General features: G+C 42.8%; 1 protein-coding gene across 2 annotated transcripts in view; it reads right to left on the reverse strand.

The window, feature by feature from the left end:
* The window catches only part of LOC122542489 (collagen and calcium-binding EGF domain-containing protein 1-like), a 158,159-nt gene that overhangs the window by 9,986 nt on the left and 125,790 nt on the right, over window positions 1-22,383 (reverse strand). For both annotated transcript variants that reach the window (XM_043680264.1, XM_043680263.1), the window contains 4 exons: window positions 16,556-16,664; window positions 10,868-11,016; window positions 8,000-8,035; window positions 3,572-3,607 (listed from right to left, as the gene is read on the reverse strand). In XM_043680264.1, coding sequence (XP_043536199.1) covers window positions 3,572-3,607; window positions 8,000-8,035; window positions 10,868-11,016; window positions 16,556-16,664 — 330 coding nt within the window. The remainder of the gene's footprint in view (window positions 1-3,571; window positions 3,608-7,999; window positions 8,036-10,867; window positions 11,017-16,555; window positions 16,665-22,383) is intronic.

A 22,383-nucleotide genomic window follows, 5' to 3' on the forward strand; every position in this document is an offset into this window, starting at 1 on the left:
CAGCACCAGCTGTTCTAAGAATCCATCTCGGAGACACTCCACAAAGTCTTTCTTGAGGTCCAATACCATCCTGATTTTCCCAGTCTACCTGCATGTTGAAATCCCCCATAACAACTGTAGTAACATCTTTGCGACAGGCCAATTTCTGCTCCTTATTCAACTTACACCTTACATCCAGACTACTGTTTGGGGGCCTGTTGATAACTCCCAAGAGGGTCTTTCTACCCTTAGAATTTCTCAGCTCTATCCATAATGACTCTACATCCCCTGATTCTAGGTCCCCCCGCGCAAGGGACTGAATATCATCCCTTACCAACAGGGCCACCCTACTCCCTCTGCCCGTCAGTCTGTCCTTACGATAGCACATATAGCCTTGAATATTAATTTCCCAGGCCTGTTCACTTGAAGCCGCATCTCAGTTATCCCCACAATATCGTAGCTGCCAATTTCCAAAAGAGCCTCAAGCTCATCAATCTTATTTCTAATACTTCAGTCAGAGGTTGACTGGGATCTTTCAAGCAGTAGAGGCTGCGTAGGACAATACAGCCACCTGGAAGTGGCCTCTTGGTTTCAGGGGTATCAGCTGCTTTCTGGCCCTCCCTACCAACTCAGGGTTGAAGCATCTCTAGGCTGTTCTTTAAGGGAGTTCCTCCACCTCGCTCCATCCTCCCTGTTGCCTGCTTTTAGTGGTGACCCGGGTGCAAAGACCTTTCATAACTTCCAATTTGATAAAGTTGGAGAGAAGCCCCATTATGGGGTTTCACTTTCTTCATTTAACTGTCCAGCACCTTTTCTAAGACAAAAACTGGCTGGTTCAGTATTTACTGTCCATCCCCAACTGCCCCTTGAGAAGGTGGTGGCAGTCCGTGTGGCCTAGATCCATCTATAGTGCAGTTTGGAGGGGAATTCCAGGATTTTGACCCAGCAACTTTGAAGGAACACCATTCAAGTCAGGATGGTGAGTCATTTGGAGGGGAACCTATAGATAGTAACATTCTCGTGTACCAGCTGCCCTTGTCCTAGATGGTCATGTATGCAGGTTTGGAATGCACTGTCGAAGGAGCCAGGATGAATTGTTGTAAAGCATTTCAGTGACACTGACTCTGAATTGGTGCTGAAGGGAGTCAATATGAAGGAGTTGGTTGTGGTGTCCATCAAGCAAGCTTGTCCTGGAAGATTTCAAGCTTCTTCAGATATTGCTGGATCTTCATCCATCCAGTGGAGACTATTCCATCACACTCCTGACTTGTACCTGGAAGATGTTGGACAGGCACTGGAGAGTCAGGAAGTGAGTTATTCACCACACAGTTCCATGTATCTGGCCTCCTCTCCTGGCCATTATATTTATACGGCTCACTTTCTAATCAATGGTACCACCCCCATGGTGTTGATGATGGGGAATTCAGTGATGGTGATACCATTGAATGTCAAGGGCAGATGGTCAGATTCTGTCTCATTGGACATCGTCATTTCCTGGCACTTGTGTAGTGCAAATATTACTTGCCACTTATCAGCCCAAGCCCCACTTTGGGAAGCCCTGATGTAGACCTTCTGAGAGAACAAGAATACCCACATGTGTCCCACATAAGCAATAAACATCCACAATGCCTCCACTGTTATTAGACTGCTGAATGGACCTCTCTAACTTCAAATAATGTTGATCTTGCTTTGTATACCTTCGTGCAACCTTGTATGCCTTGCCCTGGTCAAAGCACCCTATGATTTATATGTCCTTATTTGCTATGATCTTGCCTATACTGCTCACAAAGCAAAGCTTTTCACTGTATTTAGGTACATGTGATTACCATAAATCAAATCAAACCATTAAACACTGCACATACAATGCAGAAAGCTGAATGAACTGTCTAATATTTAAATGTAGAGGAGCAGATGCATTAGACAAGAATTAATCTCCACGTGGTGGAGAATTCTCCTCGAATGCATCTGCCGTTTTGAGCCTTTAGTATCTTGCATCAATGTCCTCTTTATTCCACTTCCTTCTTGCCTTTATGCCTTCCAATACCTCCACTTCTGCCCCCAACACCCTTGTTGTTCTTTTCCATGTTGAAAACCTGCTCATTCTTTATTTATATCCCTCCAGTTTTTCTAAACTACATTTGTAGTTATTGTGTCTATTCTCTGTAATGGGGAAGTGAGGACTGCAAATGCTGGAGATCAGAGTCGAGAGTGTGGTGCTGTAAAAGCACAGCAGGTCAGGCAGCACCCAAAGTGCAGGAGATTCTCCTGTTCTTCAGATGCCACCTGACCTGCTGTGCTTTTCCAACACTACACTATCGACACTATTCTCTGTTGTGCCTTTTCTGCATTGTTTGTTCCTTATTTCACATTTACAGTGTTTGCAGGGTTTTTTTTAGCAATTAAATTAAAAGAAACAAAAAGAATGGGAGGAGATTCTGGAAGTGCAAGCATCAGTTGAGCAATTATGATCAACATTCTCCGGAATTAAACGTACAATCAAACTTGCTCAAGTGCATTTAGGATGAATTAAGTCTTCAGCCTCATTTTGCTTCTGGTCCTCCTGACATAGTGTGTTCTGTATGTTTCCGTCCAGCTCAGTCGAATGATCCTGTTGCTCTGTTCTATCTTTAGTCTTGTGACCTCATCTTCACTCTCACACGGCAAAATGAGAATGTTCCTCACAACCCTGAAACTAAGTAAAATCTGAGTCATTCTGATAATTATGCTGTGTACTGTTGAAAGTGGACAAAAAAAAGAGCGTTCATTGCATTTCTCCTTCTTGTCAATGGCGTCAATGTTAATAAGACAGCAACAATCATCTGTCATAAATGTACTTAAACTGAAGTTTGGGACTCATTCAGTTCAGTTTTTGAACAGGTTCCCAAAAGATTTCCTTCAAACGTCCGTGTGTTCAAAGTTCGTTCATTTCTCAACGTGCTGTTCATTGGTAACCTAGGGATGAATGATGGTCTATTTCTTGAAGGGCACACCATGCTGAAAATGTCTAAATCAATCCTCAAGATCAGGTACAAGTTGCTTGCTGCTCGAGAAGTTATCAGATTGTCAAATCTGTGAAACGTTTTGGCTCCAGGTTAATCTGCAATTTCTTTCACCTGTAGCAATTAACCTGCGATTGACCTCCACATGAAATGAATGCCTTCCTCTGTTTGCACTTTTAACATGCAGACATTCTATGGTATATAATTAATGCTTTCTGATCTTCTATGTAGATAGATATAAAAACATAACGTCAGAACTGGGAACAGGAGTAGGCCATTCAGCCCCTCGAGCCTGCTTTGCCATTCAATATGATCATGGCATGATCTCATCTCTGTCTCAACTCCACTTTCCTGCCCACTCTTTATAACTCTTTAACCTGTTACTAATTAAAAATCTATCTCCTCCTTATGTTTACTTAATGAGCTGGGATCCACCACACTCTGGAGCAGTGAATTCCACAGAGAGAAGTAATTTCCACTCATCTGCTTTAATTCTGCCATTGCTTAACCTAAAACAATGACTTCTCATTCTAGAGGTCTATAATAGGTTCAAAAACTAATATTTCCCCGCGCACTCAAGCTATCTTTCTTACTGGTAGTCCGCGTGGTCCGGGATGACCTCTTTCACCCTGGAAAAGATCAGTAAAGATTCACAAATTAGTTGTTGGTTTTTGGACCAGAAGCATGACAAAGACAATACCTCCCTCTATTCCACTCACCAGGATTGGCAACATGTCCTCTGTGCAAGGTTAGGATTGAATCTGTTTGGATGAACATCCTCTTGAAGACAATGCATATGGTCAAATAACAAAGTAAACACATTTGTAGAGAGCTGGCAAATATGTTTTATGCAAAGGAGTCATGATTGATAGTTGTAGTTGTCAAATTATAGAATCCCTACTGTGTGGAGGCAGGCCATTTGGCCCATTGAGTCCATACCAACCCTTTCAAGAGCATCTTCTCCAGATCAACTCCCCTACTCTTTCGCTATAAGCATGTATTTCCCATGACCAATCCACCTAGCCATCTTTGGACTGTGGGAGGAAACCGGAGCACCCAGAGGAAACCCACACAAACACAGGGAGAATATGTAAACTCCACACAACTACACAGTTGCCCAAGGAGGTAGAATCGAATCCAGGTCCCGAGCACTGTGAGGCAGCAGCGCTAACCACTGAGCCACTATGTTGAGAACTTATTTAGAAAATAAAGGAGTGAAAGGAGTAAAGGGGGGGGTGGCATGGTGGCTCAGTGGTTAGCACTGCTGCCTCACAGCACCAGGGTCCCAGGTTCAATTCCAGCCTCGGAAGACTGTTTGTATAGAGTTTGCACATTCTCCCCGTGACTGTATGAGTTTCGTCCCGGTGCTCCAGTTTCCTCCCACAGTCCAAAGATGTGCAGGTCAGGTGAATTGGACACGCTAAATTGCCCATTGTGCTAGGTGCATTAGTCAGAGGGAGATGGATCTGGGTGGGTTACTCTTCGGAGGATCAGTGTGGACTGGTTGGGTCGAAGGGCCTGTTTCCACACTGTAGGGAATCTAATCTAATCATTCCTATTGGAATATAGCAGTGATGTTCAGTAAACATCTTAATTAGATATTGATAGATCTACTCCACAACTAAAATCAATCCAATAAATAAATGAACCGTTCAGTAGGATGGCTGTTTTTATAATGGACAAGTTGCATTTTACAGCTTTGTGTGTACTAAGTCATAGTGAACTGCTGTCTGTTTTTGTCCATTACAAATAAACTGAAAAGGTGTTTTCCCTGCCCTTGCATCACATATATTTGACCAGGCAGCAGAAATAGTCTGGGCACAGTTGCAATGGTCAGTTGCTGAACTTCGATATTTTGCAGGGGACATCTCAAGCATCATCAGTACACAGCATCAATGTGGACTTCAACAGTTTCCTCATTTCCCCTTCCCCCACCTCACCCCAGTTCCAAACTTCCAGCTCAGCACTGTCCCCATGACTTGTCCTACCTGCCTATCTTCTTTTCCACCTATCCCACTCTACCCTCCTCCCCGACCTATCACCTTCATCCCCTCCCCCACTCACCTATTGTACTCCATGCTACTTTCTCCCCATCCCTACCCTCATCTCACTTATCTCTCCACCCTTCAGGCTCTCTGCCTGTATTCCTGATGAAGGGCTTTTGCCCGAAACGTCGATTTTACTGCTCCTCGGATGCTGCCTGAACTGCTGTGCTCTTCCAGCACCACTAATCCAGAATCTGGTTTCCAGCATCTGCAGTCATTGTTTTTACCTCATCAGGACACAGGACAGGGAAGACTACACACCAACCTAATTCACATGGTAGCATCCTGGCCTCTGATTCAATGGGTTCAGCTGAGTCAACCTCTACTGTCAGACTTGGAGCACACAATCCTGACCATGTCTTGTAATTGGGCAACACAGTGGCAAATGGAATTTACATCCAGATGAGTGCAGATTGTTGCATATTAGAAGGTAAGACCTGCATCTTGTCGGGGAATGGCATAGATGTAGGGCATTGGGAGGGGCAACCGACACCAAGCAGCAAACAATCAAGATGACTTGAAGCTGAATTACGTCACTAAAACAGAAATCAGAAGAGGCCACACACAAACTGTCTCAGTGAGCAAATTCTAGCCTCGACTCCATAATGAGACAGAAACCCATGAGTTCAAAATCCACTCCTGAATTTGAAGGCTGACTCCTCAGAGGGTATGACACTGCCCTCATCCCTTTGGGTAAAACTTAGTACATCACAGGCAAATATAAAAGCGACTCCTTGAAACAGGGCAGTGAGTTTATCCTGGTTTGGTCGCCACCATTTCTTCCTTGGCCATGAATGCCCTTGACCTCATTTGGGAGCGGTTGCATTTCACTGTGTACTAATTGAATGCTGCGTGGGTTAATTATATGGAGGGCCAGTTGTCTCTTCTGCGTTTACTGGTTCATGCCCAACTCAAACTATGCCTTACTGCTAACATTCTTATTTTGGCTTCACTTACTTTCCTCATCCCTTTGGCTTGCTAGCCTGCAGCACTGTACTTTTGGTGGCACACGGTGTTCCCATCACTACCCAACTTTCCCCAGTAACTCATCAATGTGTGAGCTAAGCAGGATCTGCTAAATGGCTATCAAACTGAGAAATGTCACAATAGGCTTGATTTCATCCACAAATGGAAAATTTTCAAAGACAGTAAGAACAGTGCAGCACAGGAACAGGCTCTTTAGCCCATCAAGACTACACTGACATATGATGCCTTTCTAAACTAAAAACCTTTTCTGTCTAAACCTATGTTCCCTTGTAGTTGACATTTCTACCCTGGGAGAAAGGACTCCAAAGATCCATTCTAACTGTGCCACTCATAATTTTGTAAACTCCTATCAGGTCTACCACCTCATCCTTAGATGTTCAAGTGAAAACAAACCAAGTTTGCCCAAACTCTCATAGCTAATACCCTCCAAACCAGGCAACATCCTGGTAAACTGTTTCTGTGCACAACATTCTAAATGTTCCCTAACTTAAAGTTCTACCCAGCTGCAACATAACATGCCAATTTTTATACTCTATGATTCAACCAATGAAGGCAAGCAATGTTATATGCCTTCTTGACCACCTTATCCACTTGTGTTGCCACTTTCAGGGAGCTGTGGACTTGTGGAAATGTATGTTGATGCTACTAAGTGGTTCTGCCATTTACCGTATGCTTCCCCACTTCATTAGATCTTCCAAAATGCATCACCTCGCACTTGTCCGGATTAAACTCCATCTGCAATCCTCTTCACTATGAACAGCTCTCCCATTCTTTGTGTCATTTGCAAATTTACTAATCAGGTTACCTACATTCTCCTCCAGATCATTGATATATATTCCAAACAACAGGGACCCCCGCACTGGTCCCTGCAGAACATGACTGGTCATACATCTCCAGTCAGAAAAACACTCTTCTACCTTTACCCTCGGTCTTCAGTGACTAATCCAGTTCTGTTTCCATCTTACAGCTGAGCAAAGATCCCATGTGACTGTACCTTTCATATCAGCCTGCCATGAGGGATCTTGTCAAAGGCAAGGCTAAGGTCCATATAGACAGCATCCACTGTCCTGCCCTCATCACTCATCTTTGTTACTTCCTCAAAAAAACTCAAGTTTATGAGATACGACCTTCCCCACACAAAGTTGTGCTAGCAATTACTAATAAGTCCATATTTTGCTAAATGTGTATAAATCCTATCCCTAAGAATCTTCTCCAATAATTTCTCTACCATTGATGTAAGGCTCACCAGCCTGTAATTTCTCACTTATCTCTTGTTGCCCTTCTTAAACAAAGGAACATCGTTGACTATTCTCCAGTTCTCTGGGACCCCTCCTGTGACAAAGGACGATATAGGGATTTCATACAAGGGACCAGCAATTTCCTCACCTGCTGCCCTCAGCATTCTGGGATCGATCCCATCAGGTCCTGGGGACTTGTCTACCTAACTACTTTTCAAAACAGCCAACATTTCCTCCTTTTTTATATTGACATACCCTTGAATATCAAAATACCCTTCTCAAGACTCATCATCCATCATGTCCTTCTCCTTTGTGAATTCCAATGTAAAATATTCATTAAGGACTTCCGTGATGAGGAGGGAAAGCCCTGGCTGAGTGCAGCTACTGTAACACTAGTGGAAGTCAGCAAAAAATCAGCACTAGGCCTTGAGGTTTCCCTATTCCGTACATCTCAGTATTTAACTGGTTTGTTTTTAAATACCAAATAATGCTGATTGGTGAAATGAAGAGAGAAGTGACTCATGTAGAACATGAACACCAGTATAGAACAGTTGGGTCAAATGGCCCGTATCTGTGCTGGAAATTCTGTGTAATTCAACTTTTAAACCAATGAGGATCACATTCATTTTCTCAGGAACATTCTAGTCATACAACCTTTGGTGTATGGACTGAAGCATGTCACAAATGAGGAAACTGGCTTCATAACAATAATATGTATTGTTTTGCAAAAATGATCCAGACAAAACGGTACCTTCAATCCATTCTTTCCTGGTGTTCCAGGTGCGCCCTAGAAATATAACAGATAGTTTTAGTCTGCAAAATATTCAGTATTGCTGAAACGAGAGACGTTGTCAAAGTACTTATCAGGACAAATGCAAGAATGCCAGATTTAAAACTGTCACAATTAAAAGTGAAAGGGTACTGGGCACTGATAGTTTGGCAAGTCGACTCTCACTGTCATGGAGAAAGCAATGGGAATTTCTCGTCTCTCCAAACTCTTGGTTAATTTGAAGGTGGCGAAAGACTTGTACATTATCCTTTTTAGAGGTCAGGGTGCATGAGTGCCGTCTGAGAGCTGATAATAGAATGGTGAGTATCTGTTGGTCATGGAGACATGGGGCCTTTTGTCAACTCAACTGCCCCACACAAGTCCAGTGAAATCAACCAGTGACCAGTGACTTTTCATGGAACATGCCCTGAAAAGAGACACATTTTAAATCTACATTAGTGTAGCTTCCTTGCCCAAATTGTTTCTCTGTTGTTCCCAGAACATGTAAGGCTGATACTCAACAAGCAGCCCTTCACTCTCAGTTGCCCTGCCCTACACCCCTACCCCCCACCCCCTATGAACTCTGATCCCCACCCCACTTTCAACATCAGAACAAATTATGGTCAAGCCCAGAACAACAGGAAGACATTCTCATAAGGTGACTTTTCACTGGGTTGTAGCTGTTTTACACTCTTGTCTCTCTGAGTTGTGGGTTTGTGGCTTTGAGTAGCTCCCCCCTCATTGTACTCCAGACTTGATGCTGTGTGTGAGCACTACCTGCTTGGAAGGTATGGTTTATTTTGTGAGATAGAAATAAAAGTCTCATTTACCCTTCTAAGTGGTTTGAAAGATCCACAGAAATATTTCAAAGGAGAACAGGAGAGATTTCCCCTAATATTTATCACTCAAGCAACACCTTAAAACATTCTCACATTGGTGCTGAGAATGTGTTGTGGACACATCGACTGACCTCATGCTCAGATTACAAAATATAAAATACTTAATTAGATGTGAAGTGCTTCGGATATCTAGACATCACAAAAGGTGCAACATACCTTGTTATAATGGCAGTCAGAAGTCCAAAGTACTTCTGACATTTTTAATTCATAATTCCAAACTGTACTTTTTGAAAAAGGATTGCTACAGCTAAAACTGGCTGTGGATGTAAATCAAGAGAGAGGGAGGGGGGAGAGAGACACTCACGGGATGTAACACTTAAACATGTCAAAGAAACTTTAAACAGTCTGCAACTGTTGTGAATTGGGGAAATTCATAGAATAGAAGATGTGTTTCCAAAGAATCCCTACAGTATGGAAGCAAGCCATTTGACCCATCAAGTCCACAATGACCGTCCAAAGAGCATCCCACTCTCCTTACTCATAAATCTGCATTTGTAATGGCTAATCCAACTAGCCTGCACATCCCTGGACATTATGGATAATTTAGCATGGCTAATCCATATAACCTGCACATCTTTGGACTGTACGAGGGAACCAGAGCACCCGGGGGGACCCACAGGGAGAATGTACAAACTCCATACAGATTGTCACCCGAGGGTGGAATCAAACTCAAGTCCCTAGTGCTGTCAGGCAGCAGCACTAACCACTGAGCCACTAGATCCTGGGGTCTAGTCCTAACCAAATGCAAGTCCTTCTGTGCTTCTATGCAACATCTGTCTGATCACCAGCAACACCAAGTTATTTCATCTCATTATGTCTTTAAGAAGTGTTACAAAAGTTAGCTTTCATGCAAGACTGATACATGACTTGACATGTCTGATAGAAAACTACATTAATAAACAGATGCAGATATATGTCCAATAATTACATTGCATAATGTAATGCATGAACACTTGCCTAAAAGTACATTGTATCAAATCGTCTGGCACCGAAACAGGCCATTCAGCCCAAATGTTTGATGTAATGTTCTTGCTCCACACACACCTTCTGTCCTACTTTGTCAAACCCTATCAAACATTTCAGTCTCCATCATGTCCTTATCTTGTTTCTTCTAATGCATCTTTGCTATTCACCTCAATCACTCTCATGCTTTCTGCATTCCAACAGTGTTCTGGGTAAGGAAGTGTCTCCTAAATTCCCTAATCAATTACTGGCTATTAAATGTTTGTAAGCTTTAGCTTTAGTCTCTTCAACAGTGAAAACACTTGCTGCCCATTCACCTGGCTCAAACCCCTTCATCATTAGGTCATCCTTTAACCTTTTCTTTTTTTAAATCCATTCCCGGGATGTGGGCATCGCTGGTTGGCCAAGCATTTATGATGCATCCCAAATTGCACTTGAGAAGGTGGTGGTGAGCGGCCATCTTTAATCATTGCAGTGCCTAGAATGTAGGTACACCCAGAGTGTGGTTAGGAAGGGAGTTCCAGGATTTTGATCCACCAAGGATAGTAACCTCGGTAAAATGCCTCTAACAGTCAGTCAGAATAAGAGGGTCTCTGGTCAGCCAGAACCATGTGGTACCTGCAGCAGTACAGCCTCTCTGTGTTAAAAGGCTGCATGTACAGGTTCTTGCCATGAGCAAGGAACATCCTCATTCTGAGGGACTACCACCTCTCTGTCTGTCTGTCTGTCTGTCTGTCTGTCTGTCTCAGTCTCACACACAGACACACACAGACATACATACACTCAAACAGACAGATACACATACATACACTCACAGAGACATAGACACGCACACTCAGAGACACACAGACAGACATATATGCACTCACATAAACACACACACAGACAGTCACACACACAGAAACACACACAAAGACACATACACAGACACACGCACATGCACACACACAGAAACACACAGATACACACACACAAGACACATATTTACCACTGGACCTCGCCTTCCCCTCTTGAAGTGGGATAGATCAGGGATGGGACCCATGGGGCCCATGTCACCTCTGGGTCCACGTGCACCAGATGGTCCTGGAGGTCCCATCAGTCCAATGCTGCCTTTTGGGCCTGGATTTCCTGGTGGACCTTGAATGAGAAAAAGTGGTGCAATGTTTACTGAACAAATAGTAAAAGTTTATTAATCACACTTGTTTATAGATAGTACCTTGAATGCAATAAATCATCTGAGGCATTTCACAGTTTTGGTTGTGCTTAGCGCCTGAATGGCCAATTGTGAAATGATTAAAATCTGAGACACGCAAGAGGCTGGAATTGATCTTGGAGGATTGTTGGGCTGGAGATATTTACAGAGATGGGGGTGAGCTGACACCATGGAGATGTTTGAAAATAAGAATGAGATTTTTTAAATTAGTATGGTGATGGATTCGATTCCAGTGGAGGTCAGGGAATACAGGGTAATGAGGGAACAGGACTTCCTGTGTAGCAGAGATTTGGATGAGTCCACGTTGATGGAGATTGGAATTTGGGGAAGCCACAGCAACAGCATTGATATAGTTAAGAGTGAAAAGAGCAAAGGTGCAGAAGGGGAGGGGTCTGTAGGAGCAGATGGGGAGGGGTCTGTAGGAGCAGAAGGGGAGGGGTCTGTAGGAGCAGATGGGCTGAGCTAAGGGCAGAAATGACACTGTTACAGAAATGGAAGCAGGCAGTTTTGGTGACAGAGTGAATATGGAGTAGGAAACTTAACTCGGGTTCAAGGTTGTAGATGATCTGGTTCAGCCTTGGTCAGTGGAACCAGTGGCTAGGAAGTGGAGATAATCAGTCAAGTTAATGGTAGTCTCAATCTTTATTAATCTCAAAAGTTCCTTCATGCATACCGTGTTACGTCTAGGCCTAACCTTTCCAGTGTACTTCTTTCTGATCTGTTACATTCTCTGTCCATAATCTTGAGATCTTCCAGACCCTGTTTGCCTTTGCTTTAATCCAAGTCTTATTCCCACATAACCCGCAGTTCTCAATGACTGCTAAAATTCTCAAGATTGCTTTGATTTTGCTCCATAGCCTCACCCTTCCATATCCCTGGATTCATCACCACCTCCGTAAACCTCCAAGAAATCTACACTTCACTGGTTCTGACATTTACTGCATCCCTAACTTTCACTGTTCCACCTTTGGTGTCTGTCCATCCTCTCATTTACGAAATCAGAGAGCTGTACAGCACGAAAGCAGGTCCTTCCGTTCAACTTGTCCATGCCAAGCAGATATCCTAAATTAATCTAGTCCTGTTTGCCAACATTTGGCTCATATCCCTCTATTGTAAACCCTTTTCATGTACTCATCCAAATGCCCTTCAAATACTGTAATTGTACCAGCCTCCACCACCACCTCTGGCAGTTCATTCCATACACGCATCACCCTCTGTTTGAAAAAGTTACCCCTTATGTCCCTTTTAAATCTTTCCCCTCTCACCTCAAACCTATGCCCTCTAGTTCTGGACTCCCCTAACCTGGGGAAAAGACCTTGGCTATTCACCCCATTCATGCCCCTCATGATTTTATAAACCTCGATAAGGTCACCCCTCAGCCTCCGACGCTTCAGGGAAAACAGCCCCAGCCTATTCAGTCTCTCCCTATAGCTCAAACTCTCCAACCCTAGCAACATTCTTTGAAATCTTTTCTGAACACTTTCAAGTTTCACAAAATCTTTCTTATAGCAGGGAGACCAGAATTGAACACAGTATTCCAAACGTTCCCTGGACCCTAAGTTCTGGAACTCTGTCCAGCCACCTCACATTCTTCCTTTATGACATTCGATCAAATCCTAACACTTTGAGGAGACACTTGGTCATCTGGCCTACCATCGTATTGTTGTGGCTTGGTGTCATGTCATGTATTTTTTAAAAGCCCCTGCGAAACACCTTGAGGTGATTTTATAACATTATAAAGGTGCTACATGAGTATAAGTGGTTGTTGTTCTTCGTGCTGCCAAATGAGCTGAGCTGATACCTGTAATGAACAACAAAACCAGAGAGTGAACGAACAAGTACAAGTTCTTGTCATTCTCCTCATTTCTGTATTTGAATCTTAAACAGAGAAATTGTTGGTTACACCTCCTCCTTAATGATATTTTGCCATTCTTTTGCAACTGTGTATTTTTTTGTTGGGGGTGGGGGTGGGGTTTGCACTTGGCTGATTCCATCACTCTCAGAGAAGCTGTCAATTGTTTGATGGATAGCAGCAGGAATGTGGCACAATTGACAAAAAAAAAACTCCTGTCTACTCAAGTTCACTTTGGATTTCAGCCACAGCAATCATAAACAGTTTACTTAGTCACGAAAACATTCTTTAATGCCACATTGAAGACACAGTTCTCAACAGAATACTTTTGGCAGTATCTCATGTCAAGTGTAAACAGTCAATATTGGTTCCAATTTTTCCACACTAATAATATAAACACTTCCTCCCTCACAGTCATGCTCTCACCGCTTTCACTTTGCAAAATGCCCTTTATAAGTAACTGAATGAAAACCTAATCGGAAGTGAGGACTTGAGTTTACTATACTTAAGGCACGTTCCTAAGATTTAAGGAACATTGGCAGAGGTTCAAACAATCCTGTCTGTACTTGACTTGTACTCTCAACCTCAGACTCTCAAATGTTTTCCTTGTTAAAGTTCCAATTATCCTGCTTTTACAGTGCACCTAATTAAGACTATCTATTCATTCACTTCCCTACCCAAAAATTAATTAAAACTTGTGATGTGGGAAATTCTACAGGAGAGAAGAAAGACTTTGCATTTTTTAAAATGTCTTTTGGAGCACAGTCATCTTCCTATATTTTAGAGCCAATAAAGTACATGTTTGAAGTGTAGTCACTCTTAATGCACCATTAAATGTGCAAGATTTCAAAAATTGCCATGTGCCAAATCACCAGATATTCTGTTTCTTTAAAGGTGTTGGTTGAATGATAAATATTGGTCATTGTGTCTGCAGTGATTATAACGAGGTCAGCAGACCCACACCTATCCCTGAAACCTCACATTTCCCATGGCTAATCCACCTAACCTACACACCTTTGGACAGTGGGAGGAAATCAGAGGAAACCCACACAGACATGGGGAGAACATGCAAACTCCACAAAGATAGTCACCTGAGGGCAGAATTGCCCTGGGTCCCTGACACTGTGAGGCAGTAGTGCTAACCACTGAGCCACCGTGTCACCTAAAGTGTCAGAGATACTGTTACACAGGTGCCTGATTCTGTATGAGGCATTATTGCGTCAAGAACTGTTCATGTGTAAATAAAGGGTGACTTGGTGATGGGATGCTGGCCTCTGTAGAGTTATTTCAGCCCCTGACTGTGTTCCCTTGGTCTTCTGTATGAGAAGCTATGGCATTTCTGAAATCTAAAAGATGGGACCTCAATGGACAAATTTAGGAGTTTTGGATAGACTTAGGTTTGCAGAGTGTGGAAATGGTTTGCAAGCCAATAAGCCAAGAGAGCATGGGAATTGTGGTCAAGAAATAACGAAGACACAGCTGACAGTCTCAAACAACAAAAAAACGTGATGAGCTGTGCCCCACCCATCACTGTTAGGTGTCAAATCTGGGCCCTCCCTAACTTGTACAACTCAATAACTCACCCTGCAATCTAATCAAACACAGTGCTGTCAGCGACTCCATTTCCTAAACACCCTGTCCATTCCTAAACACAATGCACTCAAAGCAACTAAAAAATAATAATGATTCACAAAAAATCCAGCTGTGCAGGTAACTTTGCCATGAAGCAGTCAAACTGTGTCCTTGTGGTTTATGATATCAAGTGTTACACCCCTATGATACATTCCAACATAGTATTGTATGCACTGCCTGTTGAAAGCCAGACTTATAACAACACAGAAATTGTAGCTACTATACTGCCAGAGAAATCTTTAAAGATGAAGAATATATTTACAGTTTCAGTAACTGAACAAGGAAATCGCCTCTTCATTTTGTTGAATTTCCAGTTAAGGGTTTAACAGGATTGATACTGGAAGGATGTTTTCCCTGCCTGGGGATTCTAGAACTAGAAGAGATCACTGTTGCAAATCGGAGTGTTTGGCCTTTTCGCAATGAGATAAGCATAAATTTCGTCACTCAGGGAGTTGTGAATCTTTAAAATGCTCTGTCCCAGAGAGCTGTGGTTACTCAAGCATGTTTCAGAATGCAAATCCCTGAAGTCAAGCAATAGATGCCTCATTGAGTTTAAGATGACTAGTCCACCACCGAGTCTGCAGATTTGCAGCATTGCTTGCTTCTTTCCACAAATACATAAGGGGCTAGTGCTGAGGCCCCAGCAGTAAAGGTCTCATACACAGGTATCCTGGTCTCTTCAAACCTGTTTACCAAAGACCACTCTTGCCAATGGGATGCCAATCAAGCAGTCTGCTTTGTCCTGAACGGTCAGAGATTTACAGTACAGATAAAGATCCTTTGGCCCATCACGTCCATGCCAATCAAGTGTCTTGTTCCATAAGTATTATTGGAGCTGCGCCCACCCAGGCAAGTGGGGACTATTCCATCACATTCCTCACTTGTGCCTTTTATATGATGGACTGGCTTTGGAAAGGCAGAGACTGAGCTATTTGTTTTACACACCAAGATCCATATATTGAATTGGGCAGCAAAAAATGTTCAGAGATTTGCAAGGGTTTTATTGGAAACCTCAGTTTAGCACAAACATCCGGTTCCACCCTTCTCTTCTGAAGCCTCTTCCTGTCCAGAAGCCAACTCCTCACTTGAGAAGAACCAAGCTTTTAAATATAAAGTCCAATGAACATTACATGCCATCAGTCAACTCTGTGGCTGTTCTGTTTGACCCTTAAAGGGACCTGTACTTCTACCACTGACATGACTCTCTGCCGAATTTCTAGCCTTTGACCTATCCTTTGAGCCACTATGTGGCTTTATTTGTTTGGTTCAGTACAATTTCTGGTCAACAATAACTCTCAGGAGGATAATGTTGATGAACGAGCATGTATTTTGCCACGTACTTTATATGCTTAAACAGATTATTTCGCACTCTTTTAATTTGCAGAGGAATCAGTTTGCTCAATCTCTCCTAGTAGGATAACCTTCTTATTTCAGGAATCAGTCTAGTGAGCCATTACTAATATAGAATAGAATCCCTAAAGTATGGGAGCAGGCCATTCATTCCAATGAGTCCACACCATCCCTCTGAAGAATATCCCATCCAGACTCACTTTATCCCCGTAACCCCATGGCGAACCCATTGAGCCTGCACATCCCTGAACACTATGGGCAACTTAGCATGGCCAATCCACTTAACCTGCATGTTTTGAGTATGGTAGGAAACCCATAGAGACACAGGGAGATTGTGCAAACTCCAACACAGTTGCCTGAGGATGGAATCGAACCCAAGATGCTGGCGCTGTGAGGCCGCAGTGCTAATCACCGAGCCACTTATTCTGACCGACCTGAATCTAATATATATTTGCTTAGGTCTGGAGGTCTGAACTGTATCAGGTGTGGTCTAATGTATTTCAGTTTATTTCAGGAGGGTGCACTTGTAGAACATTTTCTATTGTTAGAGGAACTATGTTAACCCTTGAGAGTTTCCCAAGAGTGTCAGTAGTTTATTAAGGGAGACAGGAACGTGTAAATGATTTTACCAGGTGGTCCAGGAAGGCCAGGCAGGTGTGGAGGGCATTGCAATGTTTCTGAGCATTTCCTCCCCAGCTGTGTCTTTTCACTGGAGTTATCCAGATTTGTGAACAGGAGCTGGGAAAAGAAAAGATTTCATTGTTAGGTTGTTTTACACACAAAGAAAAGTCTGTTACTGATAAACCTCTGGATTCCAAACAAAGTTGGAGGATTCAAACTGTAGCCATTCAACTGCAGAAATCACTGTCTTGACTGCCAGGTCTCATTTCATTGTTTGAGCAAAGGTGGGTGTAATAATAACAGAGAGGGGCTGAGACTTGACACGGAAATGGATATGGGACAAATGACAACATAATTGTTACTTGTTACACATGGCTAACATATTGTTTCATTGCACTGACAGCAACTATTTTTAAAATTCATTTGTGGGATATGGGCGCCGCTGGCTGGGCCAGCATTTATTGCCCACCCTAATTGCTTTGAGAAGGTGATGGTGAGCTGCCTTCTGAAACCACTGCAATTCACGTGCATGCAGATAGACCCACAATGCCATTAGAAATGGACTTCCAGGTTTTTGACTCCGTGAAACTGAAGGGACAGCGATACATTTCCAAGTCAAGATGGTGAGTAGCTCGGAGGGGAACTTGCAGGTGTTCCCATGTATTTGTTGCCCTTGTCCTTCTAGACAGAAGTGGTCGTGGGTTTGGAAGGAACTGTCTGAGTATCTTGGATAAATTTCTGCAGTGCATCATGTGCACAGTACACACTGCTGCTACTGAGCATCGGAAGGAGTGAGTGTTTGTGGACATGGTGCCAATCAAGCGGGATGATGTCAAGCTTCTTGAGTGTTGTCAGAGCTGCACCCATTAATGATATTACATGTAAAGGACAATGGTTAGATGCTGTCTTCTTGGAGCTGGTCATTGCCTTACACTTATGTGGCGCAAATGTCATTTGCCACTTGTCAATCCAAGCCTAGACATTGGGCATGGTTTTGCTGCTTTTGGGCATGGATTGCTTTAATATCTGAGGAGTTGCGAATGGTGCTGAATATTGTGCAATCATCAGTGAAAAAGCCCACTTCTGATATTGTGATGAAGACAAGGGCTTCTCAAAGCAATGCTCAATCAAATGGTGCCTTGACGTCAAGAGCATTCACTCTTATCTCAGCTCTGTATATTCAGCTCTTTTGTCCATTTTGAACTCAGGTTGCAATGAGTTTAGGAGTTGGCTATAGCAGAACTCAAAATTGGGCATCACTGAGCAGGTTATTACTAAGCAAGTGCTGCTTGATAACACCGTTCATGACAACTTCATTACTTAACTGAAGATCAAAAATAGACTAATGGGGCATTAATTGGCCAGTTTGGATTTGTCCTGCTTTTTGTGTACAGGACATACCTGGGCAATTTTCCACATTGTTGTAGCTGGACTGGAACAGCTTGGCTCGGAGCGCAGCAATTTCCTGAGCACAAGTCTTCAGTAATGAGTTGAGTATGGGGTAATTGACACTATATTGCTAATTTTGCATCTCAGACAAGGACCAATTTCATGCTCAGAATGTTGGAAATGCACATCCGGTCAGTCAAGGTCTAAGGAGAAAAGAAAGGCTTGTATTTATATTGCAACTTCCAAGTGTTTTTCAGCCAATTAGATGTTACTATTGTCACATGGGAAATACACCAGCCATTTTCACATAGCAAAATCTAACAATCAGTAATATGATCATAACCAGATCATCTGCTTTTTGATATTTATTGAAAGATAAATATTAGTTAGGACACCTAGTACAATTCCTTGACTCTTCTTGGAAATAACTGTGTAGGATCTTGTATGCCCACTTGAGGAAGCAAACAGAGCTTGATTTAACATTGCGTACAAAAAGCAGCACCTCTGACAGTGTAGCACTTCCCCAGTATTACACTGGAAGCATTAGCTCTGGTCTTTGTGTTCAAGTCTCTCTAGCGGGACTTGAACTCACAACATTCTGGTTCAGATAGCTGAGCTCACAGACACAAAATGCCAAGTTTTATACTATCAGTGAAGTCTTCTAAAAACCTGCTCCTACACTAAGAAACAACTTTCATATTTTGTTTTATCATTATTTATTTTTGCAGGCAGTGCTGACCAGTCCAGGGACACTAGGGATAATTAATTGTATCGCTGGTCAATTTTAAGTACATTAAATATCGGTTTGGGATTTGGTTCCCCCATGGACATGAATAAGGCACGTTTTTATAATAATCAAGCAGCTTTGATAGTCAATCTTTCTCCTGTTAGGGAGCATTTATGTACTGAATTCAGTTTTCCAATATTTTTCATGGTGGGATTTGAGCTCACACTTATTAGTAATGTTCATTAGAGAAGGGAAGTCCTACCAGGGAATTCTGACCTAAACAAGAATAAACTCTTATTATTTTTACACCAGTCTAGCAATACTATAATTACCATACCGCCTTAATAAAAACCGAAAGAACTGTGGATGTTGGAAATCAGAAACAAAAACAGAACTTGTTGGAAAAGCTCAGCAGGTCTGGCAGCATCTGTGAAGAGAAATCAGTGTTACCGTTCTGAGGAAGGGTCATCAAACCCAAATCACGAACTCTGATTTCTCTTCACGGATGTTGCCAGACCCGCTGAGCTATTTCTACAATTTATGTTTTTGCTTTCACCATACTGTTTTGCCTGTCTATCTGGATGCATCATGACTTGGTACTGCAACTCTCCATCCAGAGCCAGAAGAAACTACAGAGAGTTGTGAACACAGCCCAGACCATCCCATGAGTCAATCTTCCATCCATTGATTTCATCTTCACATCTTGCTGCCTTAGAAAGGCAGCCAATATCATTAAAGACCCCTCCCACCCTGGTAGTGCTCTCAATATCATCAAAGACCCCTCCCACCCTGGTAGTGCTCTCAATATCATCAAAGACCCCTTCCACCCTGGTACTGCTCTCAATATCATCAAAGACCCCTCCCACCCTGGTACTGCTCTCAATATCATCAAAGACCCCTCCCACCCTGGTAGTGCTCTCAATATCATCAAAGACCCCTTCCAACCCGGTACTGCTCTCTTCCAACCTCTTCTGTCAGGCAGAAGATAAAAAAGCTTAAACTTATGTACTAACAGGTTCAAGAACAGCTTCTTCCCCGCTGTTATTAGAGTTCTGGATGGACCTTTCAAATTTCAAATTTAATGTTGATCTTACTTTTTGTGCACTTTCTTTGCAGCCAAACCTTTGTATTCAATCACCCTACAATCTTTGTTTGTTATGATCTGCCTGTACTGCATGCAAAACAAAACTTCTCACTGTACCTAGGTACATGTGACTACAATCAAATCAAATCAAATCCTTCAAAATATAGAATTGTGTGGACAGCCCATTTGAACGGTGAGTGAGAACTATAGCAGGCTTCTGGCTGCTAAATTACACACATATGTTAGATTAGATTAGAATCCTTACAGTGTGGAAACAGGCCATTTGGCCCAACAAGTCCACACCGACCCTCCAAAGAGTAACCCACCCTGACCCATTCCCCTACCCTATATTTACCCCTAACTAATGCACCTAACACAATGGACAATTTAGCATCGCCAATTCACCTGACCAACACATCTTTGGATTGTGGGAGGAAACCAAAGCACCCAAAGGAAACCTACGCAGACACGGGGAGAATGTGCAAACTCCACACAGACAGTGTGGAGTGGTGCTGGATTAGAGTGGTCCTGGAAAAGCACAGCAGGTCAGGCAGCATTCAAGGAGCAGGAAAATCAAGCTTTCGGGCCAGAGCCCTTCATCAGGTTTTGGCCAGAAATGTCGATTCTCCTGTTCCTCGGATACTTCCTGACCTGCTGTGCTTTTCCAGCACTACTCTAATCTTGACTCTGATCTCCAGCATCTGCAGTCCTCACTTTTGCCTGGTGTTATTCTGAACCATGCGCTAGCCAAATGAATTAATCAGCCCCAAGTAGCACAATGCAGAGCGCAAGATTCTGAATACAGCCTCCGGGTCTGAAAGGAGGAGTTAGTTACACAACCTGATGCACTTCCCCAGTGATCAACATCATTTGATATTCATTATTCCAGCAAAGATTAAATGTCACTTCATAACTATTTTATCTATTTCTTAATAATTGCCAACTAGAGGTGCTCCTCCACAAACCATAGTTTTAACAACATTGTAATTTAATAAATAAAAATAGAATGTAGTAACAAGCAGCGATTCATAAGTAAGGTGCGTGCCTTTAACACAACCACCCACTAAGCTTATTCAGTAGCTAATAATAGGTTTCTGACAAATCTAACCATAAAGGCATCTTTATGTATCATAACAAAAGCCATATTGAGCTATTTTTATAAACAAGCTGTGAGTTAGCCTCAGAATCCGAACCCACAGGAGTTTCACCAATGTTTTGTTTGATTCAAAAGTGTGGATCTGTGAATTCCCAAACAGGGTGGGAGTTCGAGACCATTGCAGTTGAACATATCACCTTTCAGTATGTCGCATGCCATGTGATGTAGCTGAGTGAACACAGATCAGACTTGGGTGTGAACCTCCAATAGTTGAATGCTTTGAAGCCACTCACTGTTTAAATAAAATCATTGCACGTAGGCATTGTGGCAGGGCCAGCATCTGTTGTCCACCCTAAAATATCCTTGAACGGAGTGGCTTGCTAGGTCACTTCAGAGTGTGTTAAGAGTCAACCTCATTGCTGTGGATGTGGATCATGAAGGCTAGACCTGGTAATAGGGGAAACATAGAAAATAGGAGCAAGAGTAGGCCATTCAGCCCTTCAAGCCTGCCACTGCCATTTGTTTTGACTATGACCAATCGTCCAACTCAATAGATTGTTAATCTTTTTCCCCATATCTTTTGCTGCCTTTAGCCACAGATTATAGATCTTCTTGAAGTCATGCAACGTTTTGGCCTCAACCAGTTTCTGTGGTAGCGAATTCCACAGGCTCACCATTCTCTGGGTTGAGAAATTTCTCCTCACCTCAGTCTTAAGTGGTTTATTGCACATCCTTAGACTGTGATCCATAATTCTGGATTTTCCAGTCATCAGGTGCATCCTTCCTGCATCTACGCTGTCTAGACCTTTTAGAATTTTATATGTTTCTACGAAAACCACCCCCCTCACTCATCTGAGCAAGTATGATTCAAACTGTTTCAACGTCCTGCCTTCTCAGAAATGTCTGATAAAGCTTTGTTGTACACCTTCCAAAGCGAGAATGTCCTTCCTCAGATGTGGAAATGAAAACTCCCCATGATATTCCAGGTGTGTGGACTCACCAGTGCCCTATATACTAATTGTAACAAGACATCCCTGCACCTTTACTCCAATCTCCTTGCGATGAAGGCCAACATAACATTTGACTTCTTCACTGCCTGGTAGACCTGCATGCTTACCTTCAGTGACACCCAGGTCTTGTTGCACATTAACATCTCCCAATTTGTCACCATTCAGTTAACAATCTGCCTTCCTGTTTTTGCTCCCACATTGGATACCCTCGCATTCTATCCTCATTATGAGATTAGATTAGATTCTCTACAGTGCAGAAACAGGCCCTTCGACCCAAGTCCACACTAACCCTCCGAAAAGTAACCCACCCCCCTCTGACTAATGCACCTAACACTATGGACAATTTAGCATGGCCAATTCACCTGACCTGCACACCTTTGGAATGTGGGAGGAAACCAGAGCACTGAGAGGAAACCCACGCAGACATGGGGAAAATGTGCAAACTCCACACAGACAGTCACCCAAGGCTGGAATTGAACCTGGGACCCTGGTGTTGTGAGGCAGTAGTGCTAACCACTGAGCCACTGTGC

This window comes from Chiloscyllium plagiosum, chromosome 40, assembly GCF_004010195.1.
Source record: "Chiloscyllium plagiosum isolate BGI_BamShark_2017 chromosome 40, ASM401019v2, whole genome shotgun sequence".
NCBI lineage: Eukaryota > Metazoa > Chordata > Chondrichthyes > Orectolobiformes > Hemiscylliidae > Chiloscyllium > Chiloscyllium plagiosum.